The 11,856-nt window shown below is 53.2% G+C and overlaps 1 protein-coding gene and 1 long non-coding RNA gene across 4 annotated transcripts in view; one reads left to right on the top strand and one right to left on the bottom strand.

Moving 5' to 3' along the window:
* Positions 1-3,680: 3,680 nt before the first annotated feature.
* LOC101064770 (cadherin-20) overlaps positions 3,681-11,856 on the bottom strand; it is a 28,825-nt gene continuing 20,649 nt past the window's right edge. For both annotated transcript variants that reach the window (XM_003968171.3, XM_029842691.1), the window contains exons 3-12: positions 10,186-10,480; positions 9,832-9,951; positions 8,726-8,893; positions 7,608-7,795; positions 7,216-7,469; positions 6,041-6,177; positions 5,694-5,815; positions 5,498-5,615; positions 5,088-5,330; positions 3,681-4,334 (exon numbers count right to left, since the gene is read on the bottom strand). In XM_003968171.3, coding sequence (XP_003968220.2) covers positions 3,814-4,334; positions 5,088-5,330; positions 5,498-5,615; positions 5,694-5,815; positions 6,041-6,177; positions 7,216-7,469; positions 7,608-7,795; positions 8,726-8,893; positions 9,832-9,951; positions 10,186-10,480 — 2,166 coding nt within the window. In that variant the 3' untranslated portion in view covers positions 3,681-3,813. The remainder of the gene's footprint in view (positions 4,335-5,087; positions 5,331-5,497; positions 5,616-5,693; positions 5,816-6,040; positions 6,178-7,215; positions 7,470-7,607; positions 7,796-8,725; positions 8,894-9,831; positions 9,952-10,185; positions 10,481-11,856) is intronic.
* Positions 6,193-11,856, top strand: part of LOC115251209 (uncharacterized) — a 58,953-nt gene continuing 53,289 nt past the window's right edge. For both annotated transcript variants that reach the window (XR_003889771.1, XR_003889770.1), the window contains exons 1-3: positions 6,193-6,821; positions 7,163-7,312; positions 7,635-7,800. This is a non-coding gene — a long non-coding RNA (uncharacterized lncRNA). The remainder of the gene's footprint in view (positions 6,822-7,162; positions 7,313-7,634; positions 7,801-11,856) is intronic.

Here is an 11,856-nt window from a genome sequence, read left to right as displayed (position 1 = left end):
GGCGAATCGCTCCCTTATGCCTCATAAACCATCCTGAATGTTGACATGAAAGCATCAAAGACAGCAAACCGCAGCCATGAGTCGGCATAAATCAGGAGGACGTGATGGCGTTGTTGGGTTTTCCTTTGGTTTGGACCTCGGGACGGGATCAAAGACGACGGAGACCGGCACCGGTGTCGCCGTGACAACAACAACCGGAGCTCCGGTTAGACACCAGTGACGGACGTCGGTGCGTGTTTAACAGCTTGGCATGAGGCAGCGCCGCTGCTCTGAATCCCACATTCCCTGTTAGCGACCATCTGGATCAATAGAAGCTAACGGCGCTAACGGGGCCGGAGCTGCTCTTCTCCTCGTGCACCAGTCGGAGGGCTCTTGCTCCCGCACGTCGAGTCATTTGAAGGTTCCCTCATGTTCAACCAGGCCTCTGACTCGGCGGTTCTGAGGTCAACATGAGAGGACGTGACCTCTGAATGTGGGTCTGCTCGTGTCCTTCCGGACTCCATGAAGACCCCCGGGGCTCCCCGGAGGCTCTTTAACTGTATTCCTGCAGCGGTTAAACTCTTCATCCTCCGTCAGGTTCTGTCTGATTAGATTTGGGCCAGATTACTCTCCTGCCTGGATCGATACCCTCAGGAACGGACCTCCGCGTGCTTCGACACGTTTGTTCTCCCTGAGGTTAAACCGCGGCCCTCCTCCCTCGCCACCTCGCCGTTTTTCCCGTTTCCCCCGACCCTCCGTCAGGCTGTTTTTACCTGTTTGGACGCATCGATCTGTTTACGCCTGCCGGCCTTTAATGGAGGCTGTGGGGCGAAGAGAGCGGCCGGCGTGACGGATAATGGAAGGTCGTACTTAACTCAAAACAAATGCGTCTAATCCCAAACACACACGGCGGAGGAGCGTCTCCTCGCCGCACGCCGCTCTACCCGCGCTTGTGCCGAGAGCCCTTGAGCAAAGGCTTGAGCGAGCGTGCGCCTGTGGGATGGATTTGCGGGGGGTCTACTGGAACGATCTGGGAGCGGCCAGCGCTTTACATCTATTGATCCGGCGTTTTAGCCGGACAAGAACATCCACGTGACGCCGTCGCACCCTGATGATGTCATCAGCAGACGTCACCGGCACAGATGAGTGCCTTTCGTACTCTTTTAGGAGCAGAAGGCGGCATCTTCTGGCCCCAATCTGTCCTCTGCTCCGAATCCTGGCTCATCTTTTCCAGTCCGTCCTTCAAACTTCCGCCACGAGCGTCTCCAAGGAAAACTGCCTTTTCCCCCCCTGATGATTCTAATTCTGGTTGTTTATCAAATTAGTCTCCAACAGAAGTCGGCGATGAATATTTGATTGAGTGACTAAATGAGCCCTAATGCAGATGTTTGAAACAGATGCTTCCTTATCAGTCTTGGTTTCCAATTCCAAACCTCTTGATAAAGATCAAAGCCCGCGGAGGCGCCGCCTCCCTCTGAGCTCTGACTGGAAAACGTGAGGAGCGAACATGGTTCCCTTTTATCCCGTTCAGCTGCTGCCTGAGGTCGGTTGCAGGTCGCACGCGCATGTCTCTGCGCAGCCGGAGCTGCACGTGCGTGCGTGACCTGTGTGCACGTCTTCCCGAGGCTGAAGCTTCTCCTCACGCTTGAAATGAAGCGAAACGCTCGTTCGGGGAGGACGTTGGAACCGTCTCCTTTGTTTCTTCCTCTGTTCCAGACTTCAAAGTCGTGACGTCCTCTGCAGGAGATCAAAGCGCTTTTCTTTGATGTTCCTGGACCGGGCAGTAACGGCGGGACGCGGCACCAGGTCACGGGGAGGATGATGAAAGGGGACGCAATGAAGTACAATAGGAGGATGGTGAACGTGGGATCTGATCCAGGAAGCAGACGGTTGCCTCATTAAGCCGTCCTTCAGACATGGTCCAATGTGTCTGGATCTGGGACTAGTGACGAGCTCATAGATCCCGAGGATGGCTTTCTCCTGCAGAAGAAATAATCGGAATGAGGAACGGCAGCCCGACCCCGAGGCAGAGACACGCGTGTCCTGCTGCGGATTAATGGGGGGGGAGGTGGAGGGAACGATGGAGGACGGCGAGCGGAGGGCAGCAGGGAGGACGTCGGTGTGGTGAGAGAGGCCGGGAGCCGAAGACCGGAGCGGATCAAAAACGCCCGACGGGTGTTTGATCCTCTGACTCCACATGGAACTGGGGGGACCAGCTTGAATTTGACTTTCCAGCCCTGAGAAGTGTGTTTTTCCACTTGGCATTAGGGACGATTCACCGGCCTTATCCTCAGCGGGATTAGAGCTGGAAGGCTCCTTATTATCTTCTGCGTTTGGGCTCCGTCTGTTAGGGAGAGCGCTGGAGCTTAAGACAAATTACCCCCTCAGCGACTTTGGGATGCCAGCGCTTCAGCCAAGAACCGGCCTGGGGGGGGGCGGGGACCCCAACACTCCCCCAAACGGTGGCCTGGTTCATGCAGAGCTGAGAGGGAAGAGCTCCGGTTGCAAACATCAGGAAGGTGTTTCCCAGAAGCAGGAAAACACGAAGAGTGGAAACTCTTCGTGTTTCTACCTGATTTCCACCTTTCCGCGGTCCGTTTTCTGACGTGAATGTTGCGGTAAAACCGCCCGGGAACAGTAATGAACCGCAATAACGCTTTAGAGGACAATTCAGCCCGTGATTGCGTATTTAAGCAGCTGCTTAATCTCTTGAAGGACACGTTTGCTTCGTTCCCGTCTGGGCCTGAAATAATGTGCAGAGTAATCTTTGACGTGAGACTTTTCGTTGTTCTTTCTTTTTTATTACCAAGAATACAAAAACATATCTACATTCACGTACTGACCGTAGCTTGACTCACCACAGAAATTTCAAGTAAACTTTAATCAAATTATATATATAAAAAAAAAACGTTTCCTCCCTCAGTTGGCAAAACACAGTTTTTAAGTGTTTTGGAGTTGTTGTTTTTTTAATCCAAAATGACCTTTTTACATTTGGCACTTAAGTCAGATTATCTCTGAAGTCCGCTGGGATGGAGGCAGCGTCCCACGTGAGTGTGGCGCCACCCAGGTTGGACAACACCAGTACCCGGACGGGCGGGGCCTCCTCAGCTGCTGAGCGATGGCGGCACGGTGGTGGATCCAAAGGAACGATGAAAGGCAGCTGTGTCGTGTGCTTTTCCACACCCGTTCTCCCAGACGTGAGGACGGAGAACGCGTCCAGGAAGTGGCCACCGTTACGCACTCGAGAGGGGGAAAACTGCGGAATTACCGTAAAAACGTGTGAAGACAAACGAGACGAGAAGAATAAACACGTCACACGTGTATCGCGTGATCCACCCACACAAGAAACATGGCCTTTACATCATATAGGTCACAACATATATGTGAGCAGGAAGGTGTGAATAACTTAGAGAAAATATAAATACAGCACCGGAGACAGAGGAATAAATTAAAACCCTTCAAAGAAGCAGTGACTCCTGGGCTGTAACCACCCCCCCAGCCGTCTCCGCTCTCAACTCTTTGAACCATGGGGGTGGGGGGGGAGTGGGGGGGGGGGGATCAGGCAGGGAGGGGTTAACGTGTGCTTTGAAGACGTTCATTTGTGGGGGTTTTGGGAGCTGCCGTCTCTCGGGGAGATTTAAGCCCGGCTCACAGTGCTGCTCAAGGCCTTCGCCTGGTCGAGGCCGCCAAAGTTCAAGTGCTAACAGTTGCGGGACGTCTCCACCTCCTCGCTAACGGGACGTCTCCGCTCCGTCGTGTCTCTGCCGCGCACGTTTCCCACTGGTCGGCTTTGCCGTGGTGAAACTTTGCCCGGCTCTGAACGGCGAAGTCGCTCTACCACAGCGGCGGACTGTTGGCCTCCAGCACGCCGTACATCTCTGCCAGCTTCCTGAAGCGCGGGCCCCAGTCGTTCAGGTAGTCGTACTCGTGGTCCGTGTTGGACGTCCCCGACTGCAGAGAGCTGAGGGACTCGGCCACAGATCCCTCCCCCTCGTAAGCGTAGGTCTGCAGCGAGTCGTAGGGCGGCGCGCACAGGTCCAGGTCCGCCTCCAGGAGTTTCGCCAGCACGTATCCGTGAACGCTGCTGTCCCCGCCGCCGCCGCCGAGGACACAGGCCTGAGGGACGTACCGGGACAGGCTCTCGATCTCCGGCAGCATGTCCTGTCTCATCTTGCCCGGGTGATGGTGCGCTTCTCGCGGGTTCCACATGGCAGCGATGTCGAAGGCCTCGGTGTCTTCCTCGCCGCCGCCCTCGTCGTCGTAGCGCACGATGTTCTCGTGGACGTTCTCCTCTTCGTCGCACAGGAAGGTCTTCTTCCGGTGGGTGCGCAGGGACAGCATGAGCAGGATCATCACTGGAGCAGAGAGGACACACAAACGCGTTAGGACATTTATAATACTGGACACTCGCCAAAAAAACCCCCCAATATTTTAAAAACGCATTCATCTTAAATAAAAAATGAACCCTTAAATCACCTGGAGGGGGAAAAGCAGACTTATTTTCCTTCATTTTCCTATTTTCCAGCAATAAAGAGACGAATTTCTGTCTAAACCTCAGAAACACTTTGTCAGTTTGACAAAGGCGCGTTAGCAGCCGCCTCCTGCTGCGATTCCACAGCCACTGGATTAACCACGCGTCTCTTTTTCTTTCCTGGTCCCAGTAAAAGTCTGGCGTTCATTAGCGCCAGCTGCTCCGCAGCATCACGCTCCGTGTCCCCCCTCGGAGGCCGATGGAGACGTGCGTTATCGCTCCCCGCAGACCCGTAAACCCTCCGCTGGGCGACTCACTCCGCTCCGCTCAGACGCAGCAATAAATTCTGCTGAAACAACTCCGCCAGCTTCACCTGTGACATCACCGACCTTTAATTTCAAAGAGCCCGGGGCCAAATCCCACTCCGGAACGAGGATGATTTCAATGGCTCGTTTGAAACTTTTAATTGTTCTCTTTCGCTTAAATGAAGGGAGGAAAAACTTCCAGGTTTAGGAGGATTTAAGGGAGGAAAAAGTGGGGAAAAATAAAGAAACTCGTCAGATACGATCCAGCCGATGACGCCTGAAACGCCGGCGTGACGCTGCGGATGATGTTTCGGACTCAGCTCGCCACTCACCCAGAAGGACGAAGATGCAGGCCAGGATGGCGATGAGCGCCCCCCTGCTGAGGCTGGCGGGGAGGCTGTAGGCCTCGGCGTTGCACGACAGGACGTTGCCCTCGTGGTCGCAGCTGCACACGCGGATGGTGAGCGTGCTGGTGCTGGTGTGCTCGCTGTCGGAGATGATGATGGGAAGGTGGAAGACGGTCTGCTGCTGCTGGGACCAGCCTCCGCGGCGCGTCAGGACCCACGCCGTGTTGTCTGGATGGTCATGGGGGGTGGAGGCGGTGGGGGGGGGGGGGACATTCATAATAAACAGCCTGTTTCACCCCACATCAAATACACACTGTCGTTTTAATCCACTAATATTCTGTTGAGGTGCAATGACCAGAGCTGGCCTGAGGGGGCAGCGCGCCACCAGCGTGTACCTTGGTTGTCTCTCAGGGTGAAGTTGGGGTTGTTGGCGGCCTCCGGCGCCAGGCTGTAGTAGAAGTGTTGTCCGCCCTGAGGTTCGTCCACGTCAACGGCCGTCACCATCTGGATCAGCTGGGCGACATCAGCAGACACGTCCAATCAACCACAGAGGCCGGTTATTCACGCGCAGCCCCGTAAACTGGTCCGTACCTGCCCGGCTTTGGCGTTTTCACACACGTAGGCCTCCAGGTAATGCGTCAGCGAGGGCGGGTTATCGTTCACGTCCGTGATCTTTATGGCCACAGACACGCTGGCGATCTGTGATGGGTTATCTGTGGACACACACACACACACACGGATAACCAGAGAGCCACTAGAGTGGCGCTAAAGTGCACTTTCCCGGTCCTAATCCTGGTTCTTTGATGCTTTGATGTGGCGCTCAACTCCGGAACGAAGGCCTAAGAACCAAATATGCTCCACCAAAATGGTCTTTCACCTTCAAGGTGTAAAATAAACAGAGTTTGAGTGGCATTGTCCTGTACCCGGATGAAACTCACTCATCTCCATCGCGAGGACCGTGATGTTGTGCCAGCTCATCTCCTCTCGGTCCAGGGTCCGCACCGTCATGAGGGCCCCGGATGTGATGTCGATGTAGAAGTATTTGTCGAGGTCGTTCGTCCTCTCAATGGAATATCTGCAGACACCAAAACAACACATGCAACCATTCATAAGAGCTTCCCATCCACCAGCTCCATCCCTGTTCCAGCTGGTAAACCCTGACAGACTGGCTGCAGCCTGCTGTCCGACTCCCCAGATGATTGATAGCCTTAATGAAAGCCTTAATGCATAATCATTTATAGTTTTAATCAGAACAACTCAACATCTGGACAGCCTGTGTATGAAAACGTTGCTGCGGCTAATTACTGGAAATCGTTGTCAAGGTTGTTGCGTTTGTGCTCTTCCGCCAACACGGTGAGTTTCTGCCCCCGTGTGGTGGCAAACCGGAACTACACCCGCGCCACCGTGTTATATTACGTTATTTTCGTGAAACTGTGTGCTGTAATAAAATGTAGGCAGTTAATCGGAGCTTGTTGTTGTATTTATTACAGCAGTAGGAGTTTTTACTTTAATTTTCTTACACGCCGGAGATGAACGAGCCTCTCAACAGCACGTGAATCAACCATTAATTGGCCTAAACGGCTTCAGGTGTAACCGCTGCTGCCCAGGTATGGCTGGACCTCTTTTCTCCAGAAAGGACGCTTTTAAAATCAAGTTAAAGTTAATAACTTAATGGCCGACAGCGCCTGTTGTTTAGTGACATTTACACAGCTGACACAGGTATGGATTTCCATGTCTGCATGTTTTTAATTGTAATTTTAAATTTTTTAATTCTCGCGTGTTCCGTTATACCGATGTTGTTGAAGCTGGTGACTGGTGGCGTAAAGGAAATAAATGTAAGAATATTTACGTTACCGACATTTTAAATCATAGTAAATAAATGTTGGCCTACGATAGCAACAGGTCCATTTATCCTCTGCTTACCTATCCAGCCCAGTAGAACCAGTTACCCCCCCCCCCCCAGGCCCAGTACAACCAGTCCATTCACCATCTCTGCCTTAGTATAACCAGTTAGTGTGACGAGTCGCTCCTTGACCTTTAACCTCTGGGTTGTATAACAGTTAATGACGTCCTGTGGAGGAGACCTGAGTTGCCGTGGTAACCCCCTCCTCACCGCACTGTGTTGTTGGCTGAATCGGGGTCTCTTGCCGACACCGTCTTCACCACCGTCCCGATCTCGGCGTCCTCCGGCAACTCGATGTAGTACCCAGGTGAGTCAAACAAGGGGGGCTCGTCCACGTCCTCCACGCTCACGTGCACTATTGTCACGTCCTTGAAGGGCCCGTGGTGGTGAAAAAGGGGGTCCACCTGGGTGTTGGCGCCCTCCACCTTCAGAGTGTAGCTGGGCTTGGTCTCGAAGTCCAGCGGCTGAAGATTGAACACAAAAAGGAGCTTTGAGCCGCCAAATGTTTCACTCTGTTCCCAGAATTTTACGTCCACCTGAGAATTCGTGGAAAACGTCGGCGCTAAATAGGTCAAAGTGGCTCGGGTTAGGGTTCCTCGCACCTTTTTTACAGTGATGATGCCAAACAGGTTGGTGGGGTCGGTGCTGACGTCGAAGGTGTCCCTCCCGTCTCCATCGATGATGCTGTACCTCATCTCGGCGTTGATCCCGATGTCCCTGTCCTTTGCCCAGATGCGACCCACCACCGAACCCATGGGCGCCGCCTCCGGGATGCTCATCTGGTACAACCCTGAGGTAGAACCAGCAACTGTCAGTGTGGAAACACGAAATATGTTCGACTGAAAGATAGAAATTGTGTCCCGAGATTATGAAATGACTGTATAACACCCCACACACGTTTTACACGTTTCCACCACTAGAGGGAGGCATAAGCCCTCTAAAACCTCCACGGTCGCTCTGTCACATTCACACACGTGGACACACTTTCACTCAAAAAGTTCCAACAGTGCTTCACAGCTGGGTTACGCACTGTCCTGATCTATTGTTTGTCTATTGATCATCTACTGTTTAAGCTTAAAAAAGAGGTGACGGCTGCCCAATTTGTGGCGCTCCCTGCGGTCCACTGAGACCTGTCTGGACTTTGTGCTCGTCAGACCCCCTCATGATGGAGGTTCCAGCAAAGTGATGGCTCTAATTGGTAGGACAGCTAGTAATGGAGGCGGGGGGGCGGGTAACCACCCATCGAGCAGGGAGAGATGACGGCGGACCGTTAGGCAACCCCTGACCTGCGATAGCCTGTAATGGCGTGCAGAAACGTGGATAATGAGAGAGGCAGCATGGGGCCGCTGGTGACAGCAGGGGGGGGGTGGGGGTGCAGGAGATGATATGGAAGACATGCCAGGGGAGTGGAGCACCAGAACGACGAGGTGGAGGGCGAACGGGTGTCGGTGTCACCGTGAATAGCTCAGACGCTCCATCAACCAGAGCTAATCTGCTATCAGTTTTAAATCTGGGTATTCTTAAAGAACAATTCAGCCGCAGCGATCAAAAAGACAGATGGATGTTCTACAAGGAGGACGTTTCCTCTCACGACGTTTTACTCCTGCAGAGATTAGAGGAAGGTGACCTGAGTTCGGGCTCGGCCGCAGAGGAAAGTGCTTCAGGAAACGCGCTACATTGGGAGCGATAAGACGGCGAGGACGAGCGCTCGCTCTCTTACTCTGGTCAAACATGGGCGGGTTGTCGTTGATGTCGGTGAGCGTGATGTTGACCGTGGTGGTGCCGGCCAGACCTCCCATCTGCCCCCCCATGTCCTTGGCCTGGATGACCACGGAGTAGTTCTCTCTGGTCTCCCGGTCCATGTCTGCCAGCGACACCCGGAGCACGCCTGTGGACAGGTCAAAGGTCAGGCGTGGCGTTTGGGGCGAAATGAAAGACACAATTAAAATCATAGAGAACTGCTTGTAAATGAAAGAGCTGGTCAGAACTCGGAGGATTTAATGTCGGCAGTCGCCATTAAGATTTGGATCGTGCTGCTCTTACAGCGCTAAGCTAAGCTAATCGTCAGGAATGACAACGAGAAGTTTCGGTGCATCGGAATTGAGCGCAAGCGTGGCGCGGATCCGTCCTCAGTCTTCCACACAGGAACTTTCCCAGTCTGCTCCCTGTGATAAAAGCGGCGGCGATGCTGATTGATAGCTGCAGAGCTTCTCATGTTCCGGTGATGGATGAAGCTGCTGGGCAGCCGGAGAGGATTGGCAACAGATTTCACAAACAAGGAAATGAGGCAGCTGCAGTAAAAACTCTGCTTTCAGGAGACTAATGGAGATTTGGAGGTGGCCTGAGTTATAGCTGCTCTTACTGAGTCTGGCGCTAGAGGAGAATTAGCCTTTTATTTATTTATGTGTTAGTGTTAAGGTTAATTTGCAGAAGATTGCAATTTATTTGGGAAAAGTTTGGTGTTTTCACATTCTGTTGCCCAACTACTAACATTAAGGAGCAGCTCAGGTGTCTGTGGGCTTTATTTCTTCTTCTCCACCTTTTTGGAGCAAAGCAGGTTGTAATAAAACGGGGAAAAAACACAACAACCTCTGTCGGTCTCATAGCAACAACAGGCATCATGCTGAGCCACATGCACTCAGAGCTGGGGCTCTCAAAACGTGCACGGCTGAAATCAGACCCTGGTGAAGGGAGTCGAGTGCCGGCAAAGACCGCCTGTCAGTCACCGCCACAGAGGTGCTCAAGTCCTGTCTTTAGCTCAATTTTGGGGCCTTGAAAGGGAAACGAGCAGGCGGGAGAACTGCGGCCCAGTCGGTGATGGCGTACCGGTCTTGGCGTCCACTGAGAAGTAGGGCTGCCCCTCCAGGATGCTGTAGACCACCCGGGCGCTGTTGCCGTACGTGGGGTCGTCGGCGTCGGTGGCGGTCAGCTGGATCACAGATGTTCCTGCACAAAGACGGGGTTTCTTAAAACTCTTCTAAATCTAATAAGTTATTCCGAAGGTAATTCTCTGAGTGGCTGGACCTGGTCCAGAAATGCTTATTTACTCGACAGGAAGCAAAAAAAAGTGGTTCATGAATGGGAGATGAAGCAGACAATAGTGACTGCGGGCGGTTGTGTACGTCTCCGCTGTAATTAGACCCGTCCGACGTTTCACGGGCCGCTTCTCTCCATTCTTACCTATTTGGGACATTTCTGGTACGGTGGCCCAGTAGGGTCCATCTAGGAACCTGGGCTCGTTGTCGTTGATGTCCTGGATCTTGACGATGAACTCGGACTCGGGCTCCAGGGGCCTGTCGGTCAGGCGGTTCCTGGCCTGAGCGCGGAGGACGTACTGGGCCTTCATCTCTCGGTCCAGCCTCTGGATGGCGTGAATGTCGCCCGTGTTGTCGTCGATGGTGAAAGTGGTGCCGGCGCCCTCGCCTGTCAGGATGTACTTGATGGAGCCGTCCCCCTTGTCCATGTCCGAGTGCAGCTGTGGACAACACCAAGGACCCGTTAGTATTTAAGAGCTGTGCTGCAGCCTGCCAGCAGGGGGCGGTGCTCTGGGCGGAGCTGGAGGGACTAGAACAGCGAGAGCGAGTCGGCGCCCCCTGTATTTACCAGGAACTCCTGCGTGGAAACGGACCTGTTTGTTTCTTTGTTTTTCATCCCGATATCAGGAAGTCATTTGACCCAGCGGCGGTTCTCCGTGGGGGGTCCGTGGCTGTTTGTGCACCTTAATACCACCGATAGACTCGTAATCACCTTCCGCGGCTCGATTGTTGCCCTGCGGTGCAATCACAATCCCCGCGTGGCCTTTTCTAATGACGCCGGTCTGTAGACGTGCAATCGCTTTTGTGTGTGTATATTATGGGCTGGCGTGATGAAAGCTGCCGTCAGAGCGGGATTAAACGGCCCGTCGACAGAAATCACTCGGCCGCATCAAACACAGCCTGTTTTTCAGGCCTTCGCTTCGGCGTTTTGTTGCCTCCGTTTTGTTCCAAAGCAACCTCAGATTAAGAGGAAGTTGCTAACAGGTGACGGGCCGACGACTCCTGCGCTAATTAGTTGGAGAGTGTTCGAGTCCCAGTTGACTGGAAGAGAGACGCCGCTGCTGTTTCCAGTCTAATACAGTCAAAACACCGCAGTGCAACTTTCCTAATTCTGCTAATCTCCACAATCCTCGTCATCCCTGCTGCAGCCGCACGTTCAGCTTCTCCTCGGCGCCGCGCCGCCCTCGCCGGCGGCTCAGGCCGGGATCCGTGTTTTTAATCAACACCTCATTGTGAGGTTCAGCCTGGCGTCTGCTAGCGATCTGTCTCGCAGCGCCTCTCCGCTCGGCCTCATCCACCTGCTCCTGCTCTGATCCTGGCTTTGTCCCCGAGCCAGAGAAAGGAGGAACGCTGTTACCCCTGATCTCGCCACGGCGTGGGGGGGGGCGGATTCCCCTCACCTCTGAAAGAGGCGGGCAGCTTAAAAAAGGAGCAAATGCTAAATGGAACTGATAAAAAAGCAGCGACTGGAAGGATTAATGTAAAGAACATAAGCCGAGGGCCTTCTGAGGCTCCCAGGACCGGGTCCTGTCCTCTCGGCTCATTCTGAATTACAGTCCTCGGAATTCCCAAATATCAGATACTGTAGCATTCCAGAGAGTAAGGTGGGATCACATCATTTCCAACTTTTAATGTACTTTGTGTGACTTTATTTGGGATGTGAAAGAAGGCAGAAGGTTAGCTGGGTTAGCTAGCGTCGTAGCTTACATGCTTGTTTATCGTACCTTACCGTTTAGATCTGTAATTAGCTTAATGTTCCAAGTGAGTAATGTATTTCTTTTGAGGGGTTTATTGTGTGTGGTCTCCGCTGATGATC

This window comes from Takifugu rubripes, chromosome 10, assembly GCF_901000725.2.
Source record: "Takifugu rubripes chromosome 10, fTakRub1.2, whole genome shotgun sequence".
Classification (NCBI taxonomy): Eukaryota; Metazoa; Chordata; class Actinopteri; order Tetraodontiformes; family Tetraodontidae; genus Takifugu; species Takifugu rubripes.
Note: the sequence above shows the minus strand (reverse complement) of the source record. Positions and strands in the feature narration are given on the sequence as shown.